Source organism: Canis lupus, chromosome 5, assembly GCF_048164855.1.
Source record: "Canis lupus baileyi chromosome 5, mCanLup2.hap1, whole genome shotgun sequence".
NCBI classification, from domain to species: domain Eukaryota; kingdom Metazoa; phylum Chordata; class Mammalia; order Carnivora; family Canidae; genus Canis; species Canis lupus.
In genome coordinates this window covers 79,794,476-79,818,060 of record NC_132842.1, presented here as the reverse complement: position 1 = coordinate 79,818,060, position 23,585 = coordinate 79,794,476, and the positions used below count along the sequence as shown (strand labels likewise).

The following is a 23,585-nucleotide window of genomic DNA, read 5'->3' as shown; positions in this document are numbered from 1 at the left end:
GGTCCTCTGGGCTTGACTCACTCTCCTGGCTCTCGGCAACCACACTGATCCAAGTCACTGCTTGGTCTTTGTGCTTCGAACTCCCACACTGCGCCGACGGGTAAGAAGCAGCCCGTCTGTCAGGTCTGCTGGATGCACCCCACCCCTCGCCAGGACCACAGGGATCGTGGGGGCCTGCCTGCCAGTTCCAAGAGGGCAAAATAAGGGCATTTCTGCCCCCATCATTAAAAAGAAAGCACTCCAAAACAAGCAGTGCAGGATATGAAAACAAGAGTATTGTTTATTAAACCAGGAGAAAACAGCAGCCCCCCCCCCCCCCGATCTCACAGGGAGCAGGAAAGTGGAGAGACAGGAGCCAAGCACCCCATGTGGACATCAGAGCATCCCCAGAGAAACACCAGACTAGATTGTGTGGACAGAGGGTTCGTCGTATGCGTTTCTTTATCCTCAAAGCTTACTATAGGACTATTCAAGCACTGGCCAGATCAAGTCCTCATTCAACAGTTGTTGAATGAATTACATCATTTTATGTATATCATATAATAGTTATCCGCGTTTGAAGACATATTCTCTTGCGGGGGGAACGGTTAGAGATGTTCCCTACATTGCTAAGTGGTGCTGCCATTATTTCTCTTAGAGAGAAGGCCCTTCCCAACCCATATGCTGAGGAGAACTCTAAGCAATACCCTCACTTTGATATTTAGCATTTCACTGCTTCAAATATTTTTTAAAAACTCACAAAATCTGCTTTTTCATTAGCTCAGTCTTCGTCTTTCATTATTTTAACATGAACTTGGTTCCTATGGCGGTCAGGACTTGATAATTACATTCAGCCCTTTGCAATTATTAGTAAGGAACCAGGTAACAGCACTGACATTTAATATTTAATTGTTTTTGATCAGCATTAATTAGTCACAGATGCACGCCAGATTCCCATTGAATTAAATTCTCTCGGGAACATATTGCGGGCTCAGGGATTCTAACCACATCAAAAAGTGAATGTTCAACTTTAAAAGTTGGGCCCTAGAGACCCAGGCATCCATGGAGAGGAAATTCCAGATGTCTCGCATTCTCCCTCTTTCGTCAGAAGTCAACCTCCTACTTGCAGCCCCATGGAATCTAAACCCTCAGGGTTCTGCAGGGGATCTTGCAGGCTGCAGTCTCTCCCTTGTTCCACCAGTTTTACCCTCTTCCCTGAATCATTCCCATCTGCCTGCAAACATGACTAATTCCTCTGACCCTGAAAACCTGCTCTGGATGCCACTGCTTCTCGAACTATCACCGCTTTTCTTTGTTCCTTTTTAGAGAAATACTCCTCGAAAAGATCGGTGCACTTAACGTCTCCAACCCTTCTCCTCCTGGTCTTTCTCAAACCCACCATCTCCAGTCTTTGGCTCCGACCCCTCCGAGGACACCGTCCTTGTCAACGTAACCCCAAAGAACCACCTTGGTGAGAAATCCAACGGCCGGGTCCTCACCTCCCTTGGACCAAGCCAGTCATGTTCTCTTTCTTGAAACATTTTTTTTCATCCTTTGGCTTCCAGGAAACTATTCGTTTTGGGTTTCCTTCCACCCACGGTTGTTCCTTCTGATTCTCGTTTGCTGATTCATCCTCTGCTCCCCAGGCTAGACTTTCATAGGCTCAGCGCTTGCTCTTCCTTTTTCCTCCTCTATACTTGTTCCTTAGGTGATTTTAGAGAAGCACATGTATGCATTGAACTCCCCATTTTTCAACTGCACTGACCTCTCCCTCTGCTTACTCTGTATTTCCCCTCAAATGTTGACTTAGCCTGGGTGCCTTAGAAATCAGACCCCGAGGCCCAGCTTATGCTTGGGCATGCTCTGTTGGAAGAGTGCAATCCCAGGGCAGAGATGGGGGGCGGGGGAAGGGGAAAGGAGGCAAGGAAGGAGGGCAAGCAAACACAGAGAGGTGCATTATCTAGCTAGCCATATGTTCACAAGAGAACACAGCTAGCGGCTCGGTCACACGGGAACATGTCCAGAGAGAGGCCGTGTGTGTGTGTGTGTGTGTGTGTGTGTGTGTGTGTGTGTCAGGAGGGACCACAGCACCTCAGGGCTGCCTCGCAGGAAGGAGAAGAGTTTATTTCTGGCCTGTAGAAGGAAATAGATTTCATCTGTTGGCTCCTTCTTATGTCTTGTCTCTCAATGATAAGAGTTTACCCCTTGCACGTCAGGCCTGTGGTCCCCGGCCTTTCTGGACTCCCTAGGAGGCTGTTTCTCCCAGCCATGCTTTAGAGCCTAATCTGGGCTCAGAAGTGTTTGGAGAAGCTGTAGCCTCAGTGTGTGGACATGTGGGCCGGGTGTGGGGAGCTTGTGCAGGTCCCCAGACAGCAGGCACGATGGGGCCCAGAGGCTGAGGCAGCAGGAGGCCATTAGCGGTGGTGGTCAGGCCTTTCTTTGAGTCAAGAGCGAGTGGGGAGGATGGGGAGGGAGGCAATATAGGGCAGCCCATAAACTGGGTCTCAGCAGCTCCAAACTTAAGCTAGCTAGAACCCAATTCCTGCTTCTGTTCCCCTGCACAAACTCCATCCTCCTGTTTTCTTCTTTTTTTAAAAGATTTTATTTATTTATTCATGAAAGACAGAGAGAGGCAGAGACACAAGCAGAGGGAGTAGCAAGCTTCGTGCGGGGAGCCCAATGCAGGACTCGATCCCAGGACCCCGGGATCACACCCTGAGCCAAAGGCAGAGGCTCAACCACTGAGCCACCCAGGTGCCCCCCGCCTGTTTTCTTCTATCACAGCTTCAACTCCTACCTTTCTCTTTCCTCACTTCCAAAATCTTAGAACTGTTCTTAAGTCCTCTTTCTTTTTTCCTCAAACCCACATCCCATCCATCTGCATATCCTATCAGCTCTACCTTCAAAATATATCTGGAAGCCAAGCTCTTCTCACTGCCTCCTTTCCCGTAATTCTTAAATGATCACAAGAGTCTTTCTGTCCAGCTCTCGGTTTCTGCTCTCGCCCCCACATTCTGTTCTCAACACTTTCAAACGCAAGTGGTCACTCCTCCCCTCCAGCCTTTGATGTCTGTCCGTCTCACTCAGAGTAAAACCAAGCTTTGCTATGGCCTGAGAGGTTCTATACCATCTGCTTCTACCACCCTTCTGATTTTATCTCCTGTTTGTGCGCTCCGTTCCAGCCACACTGTGCCTTTATAGATAGAGTCAAGCAGACTCCTACCCCAGGGCCTTTGTGCTTGCTCTTCTATGTGCCTACAAGACTCTCTCTCGCCAGTATCTGTGTGGCTTGCTTCCTCATTCTTTCAGAGTCCTTAACCTTGTTCCATTGCTTCTCAGCTGGAGACGGCTCCGTGGAGGATGGGGCTGAGGGATGGGAAAGACAGGAAAACAGGAGGGAAGGAAAGATCCCTTCAGGAGCTTGTCAGAAAGCCCAAAGCAATTGCAAGGATAGTTTGGCCACCAAGGAGACCTAATGTATGGGAGAAAGTCCCATGAAAAGAAAGAGTTGGAGAGGGAGTGGAGCCTTTTCGAAAGGCTTTGAATGTTAAGTAAATGGGAGAATTGTTTATTCTGTAGACAAGGGCATCCAACTGAGAGTCATAGTCAATTCATTTAAGTTTCCATTGAAAAATGTCTCCCAACCAGGAACTCTGAGTCAGTGTTTGTCCTGGTGGCCTAAACATATCCACGAAGGAGGCAAGAGAAACCAGCATTGACAAAGGAGCAACAAAGTTGAGAAAAAATATATGTTCCTGGGAAGAATTTTCCAGGCCCTTTCAAGAAGTTGATAGAAGGGAGCCTTCCCCAGAGCCGCTATTTGAGAACTCACACATCCCATGATGTGGCACCTGGGTGTTGGAAATGGGATTCAAAACCGACCCAACAGGGGAAGAACAGGGGAAGCTTGGTGTTCTGGTGCTCTTAGGTCAGGCCTACCTGGCTCAACCACTAGGATCTCGACACCAGTGTTGTAAGGTCAAGGAGGTCAGCGACTGTGGGTGCCACTGCCCTCTGCTGGAGGGACTGGAGTCCTCCCCAAGGCCTGTATTTGGCTCCAGGTCCACCATTAACCTTCTTGGATCCGTGGGTCCCTTCGACAATCTGAGGCAAGCTACAGACTCAAAAAATATATGCATTCATCCATAAAGATTTGCATAGAGTTTCAAGGATTTGTGGAAAGACCCTCTGAAATCCATCCATCAACTTTCCAGATAAAGGTATAACTTTATTTTTTCTTATTTATGTATTTAGATTTCTTTTAAATTGAAATATAATTGACACACAATTATGTTACATTAGTTTTGTTTTATTCCACACATAAATGAAATGATATTTTGTCTTTCTCCGACTCATATTACTTATGTAACACCCTGTAGTTCCATCCATGTTGTTGCAAACGACAAGATCTCGTTCTTTTTTTTTTGTGTGTGTGTGGCTGAGTAATATTCCAGTGTATACGGACACCACATCTTCTTTATCCACTCATCTGTGAATGGACTCTTGGGCTGCTTCCGTGTCTTTGGCTATTGTAACTAATGCTGCAAAAAACATAGGGTGCTTACATATTTTCAAATTAGTGTTTCCGTTTTCTTTGGGTAAATACCCAGTAGTGAAATTATTGGATCATATGGTAATTCTATCTTTAATTTTTTTTTGAGGAAACTCCATACTGTTTTCCTCAGTGGTTATGCTAACTTACATTCCCATAGAGGTGTAACTTGTGAACCCGACAGACCTAAATGCCAGTTCAGGGCTGAGACACCCACCTATATGGCTGTGAGACAGAAGATAAATAAAAATGAAGTTACTCAACCTATTTTCTGCCAAGAAAGTCTTTTCTTTTCTTTTCTTTGGAGCCTATATTTAGAAATATTTTCCCTACTAGGGGCACCTAGTTGGCTCATCGGTTAAGTGTCTGCCTTTGGATCAGGTCATGATCTCAGGGTCCTGGGATCCAGTCCCCGTGTTGGGTTCTCTCGGTGGGCAGTCTGCTTCTCCCTCTCCCTCTGCCCCTCCTCCTTGCTTGTGTTCTCTCTCTTTCAAATAAATAAATAAAATCTTTAAGAAAAAAATATATTTTCCCTACCAAATGAATTGCATTGACTAAGAAATCCCCAATTTTTTGTTAACCAAACAGAACAGGCAAGTGATAGCCAGTAACTTCATTATGACTGAGTTCATACAATCCAGACAAAAATCAAAGCTAACTTCACATTAAGTTGGCCAGGAGAGCTGTCCTGTGGATAAATCCATGGCTTTGGTTGGTCTTTGAACTATCAACACTCAGGCTATAATGATTACACGTGCACCAACTCTTACTCTCAAGTTCATACATTTAAATCCAAAGTAACTCAGTGATGGTATTTGTCTCAAACTCACACTCTCTCACAAATCCATTTCCATGCCCCTTCAGTGTATCTTCAAATGCATATAAATGCACCTTCAAACACATCTTTCCAAGCATTCCCTTAGACTCAAACTCTCTCTGACATCAATTCAAACACATACTGACCGCAAAGCTACACTTAAATCTGCTCTGGTTGTTACCCTCCAATTGTGTCCCACCCTGGGACCCTCTGGCCTCCAATGGGGGGCCATGTGAGAACACAGAGTGTTGACTGAGCACCACTTCGTACCTGGCACAGCTGGTGCTAGAGATGTGGAAATGAAAGAACCCCCCCCCACACACACACCATCATTCCTGCTCCTCATTCATTCTTTTAAGAAATATTAGTTAAAATGCTTTCAATATGATCAGATACCATGTGGAGCACTAGGGATACAATGACCATGAGACCCATGAAGTCCTTGCTTTCATGGAATGTAAAGTCTGGTGGGAGAAACAGGGCAGGGCAGAGAGGAGAGGAGTACACAGAGAATATGATTGCAAATTTTGATATGCACTAGGAAAGAAGGTGATGGGCCAGAAAGAGAACAGGGGAGGAGAAGGGTCTGTCATGGGTTTAGCAGCCAGGATCCTGGTAGGAAACACGTGGTACGCTCAAAGTGGGACATGGAGGAGAGTTCAATACTTCGCAGTTAGTAACAGTGGGAACCTTACCGGTATTATGTCCACAGTACAAGGGGAAGAAGCAAACATGAGAATCTGAAGAGAGAGTTGATGGGGGGCCCAACTGATGGGAGCTGCTCCATGTATGTACACAACCAACAATTAATGTCAGTGTAGACTGAGATCCAGCTCACAATTTCCGATTTCCCATCTAGCCAGTTCCCTATTAGCTTGTTTTCCTGGGTTGCTGTAACAAAGTACTGCAGACTGGGTGGCTTAAAATAATAGAACTTTATTCTCAGAGCTGGAGGCTAAAAGTCCAAAATCAAGGCATCTGCGGGGTTGGCTTCTGGTTGGTGGGTCAGAGGGAGACTCTGTTCCATGCCTTTCTTCTAGTTTCTGGTGATTGCCAGGAGTCCTTGGCATCCCTTGGCTTGCAGCCACATCACTCCAGTCTGTGCCCTCATCATCACTCAGCCACCTTCTCCTGCATCTGCCTGTCTCTGTCTTTCTTGTCCTCTTATAAGGACCCCAGTCATTTTGGATTTAGGGCTCCTCTTATTCCAGTATGATCTAATCTTAACTAATAACATCTGCCATGACCCTATTTCCAAATAAGGTCACATTCTGAGGTTCCAGGAAGGACATGAATTGGGGGCAGGGGGCACTATTCAATTCAGTAGGTCTGCTTATTTGCAAAGCATTGATTTTCCAAAGTGTCTTCATCGTCTTCTCTTTCAGGGACCCCTTCATTCCATTTTTAAGAAAGATTTTATTTATTTGTTCATGAGAGACATAGAGAAAGAGATAGAGGCATATAGGCAGAGGGAGAAGCGGGCTCCCTTAGGGGAGCCTGATGTGGGACTCAATCCCAGGACTCCAGGATCATGAACTGAGCCGAAGGCAGAGGTGCAACCACTGAGCAACCCAGGTGTCCCATGAATAAATAAAATCTTAAAAAAAATAAATAAAATAAAAAAAAAAAAAAGAAAGAAAGAAAAGAAAAAAGAAAAAGGAAAGGAATTCACTTTTAATTGAAGGGAACTTAGGGGAAAAAAGACCCTCTTGGAATCGCAAAGACCTTTATTTATGCAGGTGCTGTGCTATAAAATATTCTAATCTGCTTGGTTAACTAAGCTGGATTTACAATCTAGTAAACTAAACAAAGAGCTTATGTGTACCTGAGTAATCAGTTGAGGGTGACATCTAGACTACTTAAGTGACAGTTTTCACTTTTTCATTTTTCTCCTATTCAGTATAAAAGGATGCTGGCTCTCTTGCTGTGGAATTGCTTTATTGCAAGACTCTATCTTTACCCATTTTTTTTAAAGATTTTATTTATTCATGAGAGAAAGAGAGAGGTAGAGACACAGGCAGAGGGAGAAGCAGTCTCCATGAAGGGAGCCCGATGCAGGACTCGATCCTGAGACCCCAGGATCACACCCTGGGCTGAAGGCAGGCGCTAAACCGCTGAGCCACCCAGGGATCCCCCTTGTCTTTACCCATCTGAAGGTCAAACTTCATCTTCATGAAACTTGTTTCATACCATTGGGAGAAGTCCTAGCTGTGATAACAGTGACTTATACAGAGTTCCAGTTAGGAACCAAGCACTCCTTTGGCAGTTTGGAGTTATAAAAACATTTTGGCATGACATTGTTAACCTCTGAAGACTTCCTTACTTTGTGTTTGTGACACAAGAAGACATTCCAGGGTCATCTTGTATTTTCCCTGCTCCAGCTCTGGAGTCTCCATCATTTTTCTAAGGAGTCCTGGTATTTAGAAGACAAAAGCTAGGCTTGCTTATTGCTACTGATGTGTCATTGCTTGCATTTATTTATTTATTTATTTATTTATTTATTTATTTATTTATTTATTTATTTTCAAAGTAGGTTCCACACCCAGTGTGGAGCTTGAACTCACAACCCTGAGAACAAGACCTGAGCTGAGATTAAGAGTTGGACACTTAACGAACTGAGCCACCCAGGGGCCCAGTGTTGTGGTTTTACACCCTCTAAGCAGACAGGATCAGGAAATACACATACGTATATTTAAATTTATCTCTATTATATTAAATACCATGAATTCATACCAATACATTCAATTCTAATCCAACAGTGAAGAATTCTTGCAAGGGTTCCCCTATTCCATGTTTGTAACTCCCTTCTCCAGCATTGGGACTTTTTTTTTTTTTTAAGATTATATTTATCCATTCATGAGAGGCACAGAGAAAGAGGCAGAGGCACAGGCAGAGGGAGAAGCAGGCTCCCTGTGGGGAGCACGATGTGGGACTCGATCCCAGGACTCCGGGATCACACCTTGAGCTAAAGACAGATGCTCAACCACTGAGCCACCCAGGCGCTCCTGCTTGAGAAATCTATTTTTAATCATTTCAAACATAACTAAGTTTATAATGAATGTATTGCAGTTTTTTTTTAATATATATGTTCCACACTTGTATTGGTCTTTGTTCTCCGAGAGCTATAAAAACTCCGGAATTTTCATTTATTTTATTCATTCGACCACCACCATGTATTTATCAGGCAAACATTGTCAGATAATGTTCTAGCAGTGGGGATACAGCAGTGAACAAAACATCGTGCTGGGAAAGGAACTGTGGAAAGAGAGAATAATAGATACAAGGCTAGGAAATGGCAAAGCTGGGATCAGACCCCAGACAGCCTGGCTCCAGAATTCACGCTATACCATCTGCCTCTGATTGCTTTTGTAAGTTGCTCTCTGCCTTCTACCAAAGTTTACAACTCTCTTGAATCCAATAAAAATGCCTCTGTCAGTTTCTAACTCAACACAATGCAGAGCCTTGTGCATCTTCCACATGACTTCTCTGAGACTCAGTTTCCAAATTTGTGAGAATGAAGATACCAATTTCAATCTGCTAAGAGGATAAATGGAATTATAGGAAATGCCCGGTGCTATTTGTGACACTTCATAGGTATTTAATGAAGTTAAATTTTTTTCTTTTTCAACACAACTGTTACATTACACAATATCCTTAGAACATTTTTAAAAAAATTTTTAAAAGACTTTATTTATTTATTCACAATAGACAGAGAGAGAGGGGCAGAGGGAGAAGCAGGCTCATGCTAGGAGCCTGACATGGGACTCGATCCCGGGACTCCAGGATCGCACCTGGGGCCAAAGGCAGGTGGCAAACCGCTGAGCCACCCAGGGATCCTCCCCTTTTTTTTTAATATGCTCTACACTCAACATGGGGCTTCAACTCATGACCCTGAGATCAAGAGTCACAGGCCTTACTGACTGAACCAGCCAGGTACTCTGAGAGAATCTTTTTCTCTAACTCATTCAATCAGTCATTCATTTATACATCCATTCAAAAAGCATTTATTGAGACTCCATACACACTAGGCCCTCTGCTAGTCACTGGAGATGCAAAAAATGGCACAGCCCTCATTCCCGAAGAACTCCCAGTTTGGTCCAAGAATTTGTACACAAAGAATTACAATACAATCTGAAATGTAGCTCAGATGAGAGCTGGAAGAAAGGTGGTCATGGAGAAAACCTTCCTGAGGGAAGGGGCTCTGTCTAGCAAGGACTGGCACAGGAGTTCTACTATTAAAGTTGCCAAGAGGGCAGCCTGGGTGGCTCAGCAGTTTAGGGCCGCTTGTGGCCCAGGGCATGATCCTGGAGTCCTGGGATCGAGTCCCACGTTGAGCTCCCTGTGTAGACCTGCTTCTCCCTCTGCCTGTGTCTCTGCCTCTCTCTCTCTCTGACTCTCATGAATAAATAAAATCTTAAAAAAAATAAAGTTGCCAAGAATAAATGAATAAATTACTGGGTAAATGAGTTCAATTCAGTTCAATAAGCACTTCATAGAAGATCCTACTGTCCGAGGCATTCTGCTCTGTGCCCGGAATGTGGAGATGAAGAGGCAGCTCAGGCCCATAAGGAGTTTCTAGTTTTACTGGCAGATACAAACATCTATAAAGAGCTGTTTCTACAGAATGTAGAGATCTCTATGGGAGAGGCAAGCTACTTGGACAACAAGAGGATAGAGGGGGCTGTAAGCTCTATTAGTAGATGAGGTTGGGAAGGGGGTGGTGCTCTAAGATCCATTAAGTGTAAGCTTCCTAGAATGAACTCCTTGAGGCTTGGGCATATATTGTTGTGCCCAAGATTGCGAATCCGAGAAACCACCAAGGAGTTGACACCGATGCAAGCACAGGAGGGTTTATTAACAAGCTCGAGCTTGGGTCCAAGTATAACCGACACGGCGGAGCAGGGACTTGGACCCCTAGGTGGGTTTCAGCTGGATTTTTATGGGCTGGTCTAGGGGATTTCCAGAAGGGGTGGAGGAATTTCTTAAGCTCTGTTCTCATTCTGATATGGGACTTCCTGCCACAGGCATTAAGCACAGGGGCCTGAGAGGTCTGTACTTGTGCTAACGCCGAACTGGAGGTGGAAAGGCCTTACTTTTGTTGGCCTCCACAATATCCCACAGGCAGATGGGAGTCACTGACAGCTTTTTTTTTTTTTTTAAATTTATTTATTTATGATAGTCACAGAGAGAGAGAGAGAGAGAGAGAGAGAGGCAGAGACACAGGCAGAGGGAGAAGCAGGCTCCATGCACCGGGAGCCCAACGTGGGATTCAATCCCGGGTCTCCAGGATCGCACCCTGGGCCAAAGGCAGGCGCTAAACTGCTGCGCCACCCTCACTGACAGCTTCTAATCAGAGGACGAATGAGCTCACATGTGTATTTGTTGGTCGGAGGGGGAATGTAAAAGGGGAAGGCGGGCTGAGGCCAACGCCAGCAGCAGAAAGGCTGAGTTGTGAACAGGAGGCTTGAGCTGGACCGTTGCATCTGGAGATGGAGGTTGGCAGTGGTTGCAATTGCTCTGGGACAGTGTGCAGAGCCAAGGGGGGATGGATGGGTGCACCCTTAGGGCAACCCTGGGAGGGCACCTAAAGATTCGAGTCCGGAGCAGGACTCGGAAAGGCCGGGTCCTGGGAGCCCGCGGAGCAAAGTGAAGGCGGGGACGAGGAGGTCCAGCGCGGGGACAAGGAGGTCCAGCGCGTGTCCGAGTCCCCAGAGCATCCCTTAGCTCTGCCCTAGGTGACCTTTCCGCGGCGGCTGGTCCAGAGCATCCCTTAGCTCTGCCCTAGGTGACCTTTCCGGGGTGGCTGGTCCAGAGCATCCCTTAGCTCTGCCCTAGGTGACCCTTCCGGGGCGGCTGGTCCAGAGCATCCCTTAGCTCTGCCCTAGGTGGCTTTTCCGCGGCGGCTGGGGGTGCAGGCGGGAGCCCCGCCGCAATCAGTCGAAACAGCCAAGACGAGTAACAGGAATGAATAAATCATGCGCTGCGCCCTCATCTGCCCCAGGAATTGCCAAGGCCAACGTCGGGAGCCGGTGCGTTGGAAGGGCCTTCCCGACCAGCTCTGGATGCCGCCTGGGCCGCCTGGGCCGCCTGGGCAGCCCGTCAGCCGCGCAGCGGGCTCAGGTAGGCGCGGCTCCAAGGTCAGGGTCACCTCGGGCCTCCCGGCAAACCCGTCACCTTGACGACCGACGGGGAGGGGGAGGAGGGGGGACCGGAAGGGGCGGGCGCGTGCAGACCGTCTCGCGATATCTGGCAGGCCGGCGCCGGCCTTCCGGGCCTGGAAGCGGCGGCCGGCTCTCGCGAGACTTGCCGGGAGTCGGAGCGCGCGGGGCCCGACCTTAAGGGAAGCGGGAGCCGCGGGTGGGGAACATGTCGGATTCAGAGCTCGGCAGGAAGTGGGACCGGTGCATGGCGGATGCGGTCGTGAAGATAGGTAAGGGGCCTCCCGCCTCGCGCCGGGCGGCCGGCTCCGGGCCCCGCTGTCCAGGCGGGGTTGGAGGGGGAGCCCCCGGGGGAGGGCGGGCCGACCGGCCTGCTGCAGCCCCGGGGCGCGGGCGCGGGCGCGGGCGCGGGCGCGGTCGGGCCGGCAGGTGGCTCAGGGCTGCGGAGCTGCTCGGGCAGAGGGCGGCCTGCGGGGCGCGGCCGGTGCCCTCCCGCCGCCGCATTTCCCCGGGCGGGGCGTGGAGCCCGGTCAGGGGGCACCGAGCTCGGCGGCTGAAGCCAGCGCCTTCCCGGGAAGGTCACGGGGAGCCGCCTGTGGACGCCGCCGGGCCCTGGCGAGCGTGGCTGTCAATGCCGAGTCGCAGCCCGACCGCCTGGCGCCCGAGTCGCCCGCGGCCTTGAGACTGGAGACCTCCAGATCTGGGATGAGAACTGCCCCGGGAAGTAAGACACTGGACACTTTTGGGGGCGGGATGGGGCGGGGTGTCCCTGGTGTAACTCCCGCGGAGCCTGCAACACGTGCTCAGTGACGACACGGATTATGACGTCACTGCCCCGTCCTAAGGGCCGCACGCTGTGCATGACGTCAGCTCCCACAGGCGGTGACGCGGAGAGGTGAACCGATGCGTCCAGGGTCGGGTAAGCGACAGAGTCGCTCGCCCCATGCAAAGTTGGATATTTGAACTCAGGTTTTCTGGCTTCAGGTCCCACGCTTTTTTTCTTTGAGGACTGGCTCTTGTTATCCAAAATTTGTTTTTGTTTTTGTTTTTGTTTTTTTGCATGGGAAGCTTGAATATTGAAGAGGATTTAGGATTGTGCCCTTTGAGTGACAGGGTTGGAAGGGAATTAAGATGGGGAGCACCATGAGAGCAGAGATGATTTGTGGTCTAGTCACTGCTGTATCTCTAGGCCTTTTCTCGGTTTTCTTGTGCTTAAAAAAGTTGTTGAGGGATCCCTGGGTGGCGCAGCGGTTTGGCGCCTGCCTTTGGCCCAGGGCGCGATCATGGAGACCCGGGATCGAGTCCCACGTCGGGCTCCCGGTGCATGGAGCCTGCTTCTCCCTCTGCCTGTGTCTCTGCCTCATTCTCTCTCTCTCTCTCTGTGACTATCACAAATAAATAAAAATTAAAAAAAAAAAAGTTGTTGAGAAGGAGTTAATAAGAGGAGTACTTACTTGGCAGCCAAGGCTTGACAGCCTTGAATTCGCTTCTCATCTCTGTGATTTGGGGCGAGTTGTTGGATCCCTCTGTCCTTCTGTCTCATTTGTAAATTGACAGTAGCCAAGGTTACTATCTCACAGAGTTGTTAGGATTATGAGTTAGTATAAGTAAAGGCTTGGGTATGAATCATTTATTAAATGGGTTATTCTAAAAAAAAAAATAGAATGAGCTATTCTAAAAAAAAAAAAAATAGGTTATTCTGGGCAACCCAGGTGGCTCAGCGGTTTAGTGCTGCCTTCCCCCCAGGGTGTGATCTTGGAGACCTGGGATCAAGTCCCACGTCGGGCTCCCTGCATGGAGCCTGCTTCTCCCTCTGCCTGTGTCGCTGCCTCTCTCTCTGTGTCTCTCATGAATAAAAAAAAAAAAAAAAAAAAAAAGAATGGGTTATTCTGTAAGTGAGCCAAGGAATACAATTTTTGTTATTGTAAACCACTCACATTTAACATGTAGATATTAAATGACCACAGTAAGTACTAAGCAGCATGATGGCAGTAAAGAGTGGGAGGCAGACAGCTGACTTTGAAGTCACCTCTCTGGCACTTCACCCTTGTCCTCGCTAGTTTTGTATCTTTGCGTAGGCTCCCTTCCCTCACTATGAAATGGAGCTAAAAAGATTTACCTAGGGCACCTGGGTGGCTCAGTGGTTGAGCGTCTGCCTTTGGCTTGGGTTGTGGTCCTGGGGTCCGAGGATCGAATCCCACATCGGGCTCCCCACAGGGAGCCTGCTTCTCCCTCTGCCTGTGTCTCTGTTTCTCTGTCTCTCGTGAATAAATAAATAAAATCTTAAAAAAAAAAAAAGATTTACCTAAAATGATTAGGAAGATTGAAGGATAGTAAAAGTACATAGGATACTGAGCACAGGGCCTGGCACTTACATAGTCAACAGATGGTGGTCATGATAATTGTTGACGTTAATATTTTGTGCCACTGAGGATCACCTGAGGCTGTGAGTAGCGTCGCTGTCATACGTGAGTGGGACATTGGTGTGGGGGTAACACACAAGAGAATAATTAAATGAGGCACAGTGATACAGGATTACAGGTAAAAGTTGAAATGAGTGATGCAGGCTCTTTCTGCAGTAGAGCTGTTATGAGTCCAGTCAGTCCCTCAGTGATGGGCTGAGGTCATCCAGTGAGTTTGCAAGGAAAATGGGCCTTCATCTGACCTCTGGAGAATGACTTGGACATGGATGGTCAGGGAGGGCGGGAGAACTGGAACAGAGGCCAGGTGAACTTTTGTAGAGCAGGAGATTGAAGCACAGAGACGTTAAGAAGCTAGATGTGTTGGAGCAGGAGTTAGAATCAGGCATTCTAAGTCCAACACCCCTCCTCCCTGAAGGAGGCTGGTTTGGGTGGAGTCAGAATTGTGAAATGTCTGAGAGAAATTCCACTTTATCTGAAAGGCTTTTGAGTTGCCTTTGGATTTTTTATTTACATGCATGGTGCATATTCAACACGGCTGTCTTAAAAGATCTATTTCTGCTTCTCGGACTCATTAGGTCTAGGCTGGTGGAGAATCATGGGATGGTTTTAAGCAACAAATATTTATTGCATTCTGGGCCAGTCAGTGGGCAAATAGAGGAGCAGAAGGCATTTCACTTCCCTCAACGGGGAATTGATGTGATATAAATGGAATTTTGGTATGATTGTTCTGGCAGTGTTTTATACAGAACAGGTCAGGAGTCGAGGCCAGCGGTGCTGTGAATGTGAAGTGATGAAAGCCTGCTCTGTTAGACCAGAGAGGAATGGGTGTACTTGAGAAACGTCCAACTTCGTTCCCCATTTATAAAACGGAGATAGTAATTCCCACCTCCTAGGCTAGAACAGTGCCAAGTTCATAGTAGGAACTCAATAAATGCTATTTTATTCATCTTTCTCTCCAACTGGTTAACTTTGCCTCATTCCATTTCTTACAAAGATGACTCTAAGGTTAGAATGTGGTTAAGGGGGGGGCGCCTAGGGGGCTCAGTTAGGCGTCTGCCTTTGGCTCTGGTCACGATTCCAGGGTCCTGGAATCAAGTCTGGCATCGGGCTCCCTGCTCTGGTCTGCTTTTCCCTCTCCCTCTGCTCCTGCTCTCTAGCTCTCATTAGAAAGAAAAAAAAAAATAATATATATATATATATATATATATATATATATATATATATATATATATATATATATATATGGTTAAGGGGTGATTCACTGATGGGAGCTGGACCCAAAACAAGAGGGGTGTGTGTGTATACCTCATTTATCTGAAGTAATGAAAGACTAGAAACTGACCATGGGGGGATGGCAGGAGAACAGTGAGAACAATGGTCATGACTTTGGTTGCTTTTCTGCTTACATGGTTGAATTGTTTGAGAATGATAATGCAGTTGAGTAGGGGGTTTTAATTTTGCTGGAGAAACTGAGTTCAGATTTGGAGGGCATTGTCTGGTTAGTAGTGAGCTTAGAGAAAGTGCTTAAAATCGATGAAGCACAGATGTGTTACTTGGGGAGGCTTTGGTCTGAGAGGTCTTTGAGTCGGTGAAGACGAGCACATTCTATAGTGAGCGTATTGGGCCCAATTCCCGGAATCGGTGAGGTTATGGGGACTCTTCAAACCTCCTTGGCTGCTTGCTGCCCTGTCCTTCAGGAAGGAGGTGGAGACTCAGAGTGGCAGCCTGCCAGAAGATAGAGGTTTCGGAGAAGATGTAGGCGAGGAAGAAGGGGCCAGTGCAGGCTTTCAGCTCCATATTGGGAATTTCATGCTCTGGCTTGACTGAGGGAAGCCAGGGTGAATGGACAGCTCCCTTTGTGAGCATTTCTCTGTGTGTTTGGCTGCCTTAAATGTGAAGTGTTTTTGTTCTTCTCCCACTGGTTTGCTGAAAAATGTCTATTTTCATTGCTCACGTTTAGCCTAGATGTAGTACAGCCGAGTTAAAGAGCATATAAGCTTGTACTTTAGACAGTAGTTCTTTCTTTCTTTCTTTTTTTTTTTTTTTTAAGATTTTATTTATTTATTCAGGAGAGAGACACAGAGAGAGGCAGAGACACAGGGAGAGGGAGAAGCAGGCTTCATGCGGGGGGCCCGATGCGGGACTCTATCCCGGGACTCCAGGATCATGCCCTGGGCTGAAGGGAGGCAGTAAACCACTGAGCCACCCAGTCATCCCCTAGACTTTAAAAAAACATAAAAGCAACTGCTTTTCATGGATCTCTTACTCTGAAGCTTGAGCAATGTCTCAACAGAAAATTCTCCTATGATTTTGTCCTATAGGAAGAGCTACGTTTATTCATGAATACCCTCCGCTGTCATAAGACAAACAGTTTTATTTTCCTTGTTAATTTTGGTTTTAAAATATCAGTTTATTTTGTGTGTAATAGGAGCGTGGTAGGATAGGTGGTTTCTAATAGTTTGACCTAATATATCAAGCCCATGAATCAAACAAAAGAAAACAAAACACATGCCTCCCTGTAATAGGCACAATAGGCCATTGTTCCTTACACATCTGTTTCTCTCTTTCAGCTCCTGTTCCTTTCTTTTCCTTTCTCCCCCTCACATTTTTGCCCTTCTCTTTGGCCCGTGTTATTCCTGCCACTCATGTGCATTGCCTACTTCCTCTGTAAAGTTTGAGATTAATGTATCTTTTTCTTAAAATAAACTTGTTAGCATTGAATAAGTTCCTAGGTGTCCTGTTTATACTCCATGACGTCCCTAATTTTTCTCAGTAGCACATATCACCATCTGAAATCTGTGATTTGTTTCTTTATGTGATTGTCCCTCCTCACTAGAATGTGAACTCAGTGAGACCCAGAAACTTTTTTTGTTCACTGTTGATCCCCTAACCCCTGGCATAGAGGAAGCATACAGTGATTACTATTAAATGAATGATATGTATTGCCGAGAATTTTGCAAATTACATTCTCTGCCCATATTTCCTCCTCAGTGTGTGTTTATTAACCAAATGAATTAGCATTTTTTATTTTAAAAATTATTTTTATTTATTTTTGAATTAGCATTTAAATTAAAAAGTCAAGTAAGGGGACGCCTGAGTGGCTCAATGATCCCAGGGTCCTAGGATGAGTCCCACATCAGGCTCTTTGCAGGGAGCCTGCTTCTCCCTCTGCCTGTGTCTCTGTCTCCCTGTGTGTCTCTTTAAAAAATAAACTCTTAAAAATAAATAAACTCTGAAAAAAAAATAAGAAAAGTCAAGTAAGGTAGATTTCATGTGAATTTCTGCCAATTCACATGTTTGATCATGTGTCCCTGTAATCTTGGGACTTTTACCAACTTTTTATTTCATCTGGGAATGTGAATTATTGTCAGATCTTCATAATAAAGTAGTATTAGAAATGTCTGGGAGTAGTCCTCTAAGAAACATGAACCAGAGAGCACTTTTGTATTTAAACAAGTAAAGGCTGATGTTGGTTTAAGCAGTAGTGCCAAAGCCTTATTGCAGGAAATTAAAAAGGAGTGAGGAATATTACATTTTATGAATGGCATGTTCCGTTAGTTTTTATGGGAATGCGTCATTAATGGTTTTTTGCTAATTTTATGGATTTATTTTTAAGGTTTATCAGATTTTTTTGAATGCTCTGGTTTTCTTTTTGCACTCTGTTCATGGGCTGGGCCGTTCGCTTCCCTTGTACATAGCGAGTAATTTGTCTCATATGTGTACCCACATGAATCAATCACATCTTCTTGTTAATGAGAATAGAAGGCATAGCTATCATGCCAAAATAGAGGGCTTAAAAGCTCTGAGCAGAGCTGGTGCCCTCAGCTTGTGCTCATCACTCTGGACTGGATGGGCTGTTATATCTATTTTCTGTTTACCTGGGAAAATAATTCAGGAGATGAGAAAAACCCAGCCCGGAGACTTAGGGAGATGCTTCCTTGGGATAGGAGGATCTCTAAGCTCTGCACGTGTGGGTCGTGGAAGTACTGCCATTGCCCCCAGAGCCTTGTTATAACTCACTCTTGAATGCTGGAGATCTGTGCTGCCCGGCTGTGACCTCATGACCAAGTTGATGTCTGTGTGACAGTGGTCCGGGCCTCAGAGTTGCAGATTTGCCTGAGGAGGCTCTGAGGAAAATCCAATTCCAGGATTCATAATGTGACTTGTAAAGTTGGACCATGGATTGGGTCCTTCTTCCCCTCTTCCCCACATTTCACTCCCACTGTGAGGCCAGAGTACCAATATCTAGTCTCACTAACCTGTGAGTTGGTTAGGAGATCTAGAAGAGGGGAAGGAGATGTCGTGGTTGGGCTAGGGGTTGCCCAAAACTGCGGTGCTTTCCTGGAAAAGCCTGTCCCTGCCAGCCAGATGTATTCAGCACAGGTGCGTTTTTCATTTTCTTAGTAACAGGGAAAATTACAGGCCGTGGACATTGGGAAGCAGCCCTAGAAAGTGTGCTGTTCAGTGGACTATGGGGCATTCCTGGTCCTTTCCTTTTCTTTTCTGAGGTTCAGTTTATAGAGTGTACAACTCTTGATCTCTGGGTCCTGAGTTTGAGCCCCACATTGGGCGTAGAGTTCACTTGAAAGAAAGAAAAAAAGGTATCAAAAGTGTCTCTCTGTGCCTCATTTTCCTCATCTATAGAATGGTGGTACCTTCCTCGGGGGTTGTTACAAGTAAGGGTAAAATGAGATACTCTCTCTACAGCAGTTAGGATATTACCTGTACTTGATAATTATTAGCTGCAGGCATGTGAATGAAGGATAGCAGTCATAAGTTAAAATAATTGTCACATTTGCTTTTATCTTGTTGTTGCGGGTAGTATGGAAGCCCGATGATCAGTATTCCAGTTATATATGTAATAGTAACCATTAATGTATACTTCTCCAAACAATTTAGTGCCAGGCATTGTGGGAAGCCTGGGGGTGCAGTGCACAGATAATAGGCATTGGCCTTACCCCGAGGGGCTTACCTTCTGAGGAATGTGCCAAGAAGGTGGTGACATTGGAGTTCCACCTTGGAGCATTTGTCGGCATTTAGTAGGTGGACCAGGTGGAGGACTGATTTCTAGGCCTTGGAAACTGTCCGGGCGGTGTCCCAGAGGCTTCTGCAGAGAACGAGGCTAGTGGCTGCCGTTTATCAAGCACTTAGCTTGTGCTGCCAGATACTGGCGTTTTACGTTACATTTTATGTACGTCATTGCATTTAAGCCTCATAGCCTTATGGGTTACTTCCCATCTCTTCTCCACATTTTTTTTTTTTTTTTTAAGATTCCACCTATTTATTCATGAGAGACACAGTTAGAGACAGGTAGAAGGAAAAGCAGGCTCCATGCAGGGAGCCTGTGGGACTCGATCCCAGGTCTTCAGTATCAGGCCCTGGGCTGAAGGCGGCGCTAAACCTCTAAGCCACCGGGCCTGCCCAAATAAATGAAATCTTAAAAAACACGCATAACAAAACTTAACCATCTGACCCATTTAAAAATGTGCAAGTAAATGATAGTACATTTGTAAGGATTATTGCTACCTTCTATCACCAGAACTCTTCATCTTGTAAAATTGAAACTCTGTACCCATTTAACACTTACTCTCCATTCCTACATCCTGGCAGCCCCTGGCAACCTCGGTTCTACTTTCTGTCTCTGATTTTGACCCTTCTAAGTGCCTCCTGTAAGTAGAATCATACTGCACTTGTCTTTCTGAAACTGGCTTATTTCACTTTGTGTGATGCCCTCAAAGTTCATCCGTGTCGTAGCATCAGAATTTCCTTCTTTTTAACTCTTAATATTCCACTGTGGGTGTGGGTGTGTGTAACACATTTTGCTTATTCATGGACACTATTCATGGACATTCATGGACACTATTGTGAATAATGCTGCTATGAACATGGGTATACAACTATCTTTTGGAGACCTGCTGTCAGTTCTTTTGAGATATACCCAGAAGTGGCATTGTTGGATCATATTGTAATTCTATTTTTAACGTTTTGAAGATCTGCCACGCTGTTTTCCACAGCTGCTGGGCCATTTTACATTCCTACCTGGAGTGCACCAGGGTCCCATTACTTCACCTCTCACTAATACTTGTTATTTCCTTCCTTTTTTTGATAGTAGCCATCCTAATGGATGTAAGCTAGTATCACATTGTAGTTTAGATTTGCATTTCCTTAATGATTAGTGATGTTGAACTTCCTTTCATGTGCTCACTGGCCATTTGTATATCTTCTTTGGAAAAATGTCCGCTTGAGTCCTTTGTCCATTTTTGAATTGGTTTATTGTTGTGTTTTAGGAGTTCTCTGTATATCTGGATATTAACCCTTGTCAAATATATGTTTGCAAATATTTTCTTCCATTATGTGGATGTCTTTTTTTATTCTGTTGACATTGTCTTTAATGCACAAAATTTAAATCTTTTTGTGGTTTATCCATTTTTCCCCTGCAGTTGTGGCATCCACTGTGTGGGTTTTCCACACCAAGCAATTCTCTGCCAGCAGCTGAGTGTCTTCTAATTCAGTACACTAACTGGAGTTAGCATAGACCCCACAGGTTAAGGGCTCAGTCACATAATACTGCCCCCCACTTTAGATACCAATCACAAGTCCAGATTCTTACCTCTGCTTCTGACTTGCTGGGTATGAACCTGAGGTTCCCATGGCTCCCTCCTAGGGCTTGGGAATTTGCTAGAATGGCTCACAGGACTCAGGGAAATAGTTTACTTACTAGATTCCCAGTTTATCACTGAGGATATTAAAGAATATGAATGGGGCACCTGGGGGGCTCAGTGGTTGAGTATCTGCCTTTGGCTCAGTTCATGATCCCGGCGTCCTGGGATCAAGTCCCATGTCAGGCTCCCCATAGGAAGCCTGCTTCTCCCTCTGCCTAGGTCTTCTGTTCTCTCTGTGTGTCTCTCATGAATAAATAAGTAATATCTTAAAAAAAAAAAAAAGAATATGAACGGACAGCCAGATGAAGAGACACATACTGAGGACCTGAAGGGGCCCAAATGCAGGTGCTTCTGTTTCTGTTTAGTAGGGGTGTGCAACGCTCCTGGCACATGTTCACTGACCTGGAAGTTCTCAAAGTTTTCAGAACCCACACGGGGATTTTTATGGAAGCTTCATCATGGAGGCACAATCAGTCATTAAATCAGCTTCCAGCCCCTCTCCCCTTCTGGGAGGATGTGGGGTGGGGTGAAAATTCCAAGGTCGGCTTGGTCTTTCTCCTGACCACATCCCACCCTGAAGCTATCCAGGAACCCACCAAGATTTGCCTCATTAGATCAAGACACTCCTATTACCTGGGAAATTCCAAGGGATATAGGAGCTCTGCTGGGAGTTGGGGGCAGAGACCAATATATGTATTTTCTGTTGTTTCAGTGTCATATTCAGGAAATCATTGCCAAATCCGATGTCATGAAGCTTTTGCCCTATGTTTTCTCTAAGAGTTTTAGAGTGTTAGGCTTGACATTTAGCTCTTTGATTCATATTGAGTTAATTTCTACATATGGTGTCAGGTAAGGAAGGATCCAGGGGTACTTGGGTGACTCAGTCACTTAAGTGTCTGCCTTTGGCTCAGGTCATGATCCCAGGGTCCTGGAATCGAGCCCTGCATTGGGCTCTGTTCTCAGCAGGGAGTCCGCTTCTCCCTCTCCCTCTGCGGCTCCCCCTGCTTGTGCTCTCTCACTCTCTGTCAAATGAATAAATAAAAAAAAATTTTTTTTTAAAGTAGTGGGTGGGGGATCCCTGGGTGGCTCAGCGGTTTAGCGCCTGCCTTTGGCCCAGAATGTGATTCTGGATTCCCAGGATCAAGTCCCACATTGGACTCCCTGCATGGAGCCTGCTGCTTCTCCCTCTGCCTGTCTCTCTACCTATCTCTCTGTCTCTCATGAATAAATAAAATCTTTTAAAAATAATAAAAAATAAAAAAAGAAGTGGGATCCAGCTTCATTCTTCTGTGTATGACTATCCAGTTTTCCTAGAATGATTTGGTGAAAAGACTGTCCTTTTGATGTCTTGGCACCCTAGTGAAAAATCATTTGACTGTATATGCAAGAATATATTTCTGGGCTGTGTATTTTATTCGATTGGGCTGTATGTCTGTATTTATGCCAGTACACACTGTTTTGATTACTGTAGTTTTGTTGTAAGTTTTGACATCAGGAAATGTGAGTCCTCCAGGTTTATTCTTCTTTTTCAAGATTATTTTGGCTATTCAGGGATCTTTTGAGATTCCATATAAATTTTAGGATAGGTGGTTCTGACTTGTGTAGGACAGCTCATGGGATTTTTTTTTTCCCCCTAAAGATTCATTTATTTGAGAAAAGGAGAGGGAGAAAGAATACCAAGTGGATTCCCTACCGAGTGTAGAGCCCAATGTGGGGCTCGATCCCATGACACTAAGATCATGACCCCAGCCAAAACCTAAGAGTCTGACGTTTAACCAGCTGAGCCACCCAGGCTCCTCATCATGGGATTTTGATAAGGATTGCGCTGAATTTGTAGATTGTTTTGGATAGTATTGACATGTGTTAACAAACAGAATATTGTTTATTAGTATTTAATATTATTTTTATTTCCATTAATACCATTAGTATTAATATCATTTATTCTGTTGACCTAGAACACTGATGTGAATCATACCACATTTTGTTTATCCACTTACCAGTTGATGGACCTTGAAGTTGTTTGTACTTTTTGGCTATTATGAGTAATGCTGCTCTGATCAAGTGTACAAGTTTTTACGTGGAGGCATGTTTTCATTTCTCTTGGGTATATATGTACCTAGGGGTGGAATTGATGGGTTGTATGGCCATTCTTTGGATAGCATTGAGGAAAACCACAGAACGTGAAGATGAAGAGTGACGTGGTTGGATTTCTGATTTCAGAAAGATCACTGATGTAGCACGAGGAGAATGAATTAGAAGGGACCAAGATGAGGGCAGGGATGGGGTTAGTATATTATTGCAAATTCATGCTGAAGATGAGGTGATCTGATTAGAGGAGACCAAAACTCAGATGAGGACAGAGGAGTAGAATGGGGACAGATGTCATGGTGCTGTGCAGCAGTCATCTTTATGGAACTTGAAATGCTTGCGAGTGAGAGGAGTTGGGATGATGCCATATCTGTGTATGGAGATAGATGGACAATGGTGTTGCCCTTGACACATTGGAGGGGAGCCCTTGCCCTTGGAGGGGAGCCCAAGCAACATTTTGCAGTTTATTAATTTCTGGTGCATCTGGTACATCTTGAGATAGGTCGCTGGTTATATGCAGCTCAGTCAACAGAGATGAAATTGCTTTGCCAAGCATTCATTTTCATGAGAAGAAAGGATTTGGTCTTGTTTCTTCCTTGTTAAGAAAGTAGGACAGTAAATAACTTAGCAGCTGATCTGCCTTAGAATTAACCAGTAGATTTTGTGTATTCATCCAGTAATCAATTGAGTGTAGTTAAATTAATTGTGAAGGCCGTTTTCAGGTTAAAAAATACTATATGGAAAGAAGCCATTGAATAAGGTCATGGAAAAAGAAAGCAAATTATTGTTTGTCTTTAAATATCAGTTCATCTGATAAATGTGGCTTACCACAAAGTATTGGTGGCTCACCAGAAATTGTCTTTTGGTAGCCTGTGTTTGCAAACTGATATGTCTCCATTTCATGGG

At 45.5% G+C, this 23,585-nt stretch overlaps 2 protein-coding genes and 1 long non-coding RNA gene across 3 annotated transcripts in view; 2 read left to right on the top strand and 1 right to left on the bottom strand.

Annotated features, from left to right (window-relative positions):
• Positions 1-4,412: 4,412 nt before the first annotated feature.
• LOC140634311 (uncharacterized) lies at positions 4,413-13,061 on the bottom strand. Its single transcript, XR_012031828.1, has 2 exons — positions 12,961-13,061; positions 4,413-4,520 (listed from the first exon to the last, which is right to left on the bottom strand). It is a non-coding gene; the product is annotated as an uncharacterized lncRNA (long non-coding RNA).
• MICOS10 (mitochondrial contact site and cristae organizing system subunit 10) overlaps positions 11,640-23,585 on the top strand; it is a 33,933-nt gene continuing 21,987 nt past the window's right edge. The window contains exon 1 of the mRNA XM_072828074.1: positions 11,640-11,778. Coding sequence (XP_072684175.1) covers positions 11,715-11,778 — 64 coding nt within the window. The 5' untranslated portion in view covers positions 11,640-11,714. The remainder of the gene's footprint in view (positions 11,779-23,585) is intronic.
• NBL1 (NBL1, DAN family BMP antagonist) overlaps positions 11,650-23,585 on the top strand; it is a 62,348-nt gene continuing 50,412 nt past the window's right edge. Inside the window, exon 1 of the mRNA XM_072828072.1 lies at positions 11,650-11,778. The gene's annotated coding sequence lies outside the window, so the exon portion shown is untranslated. The remainder of the gene's footprint in view (positions 11,779-23,585) is intronic.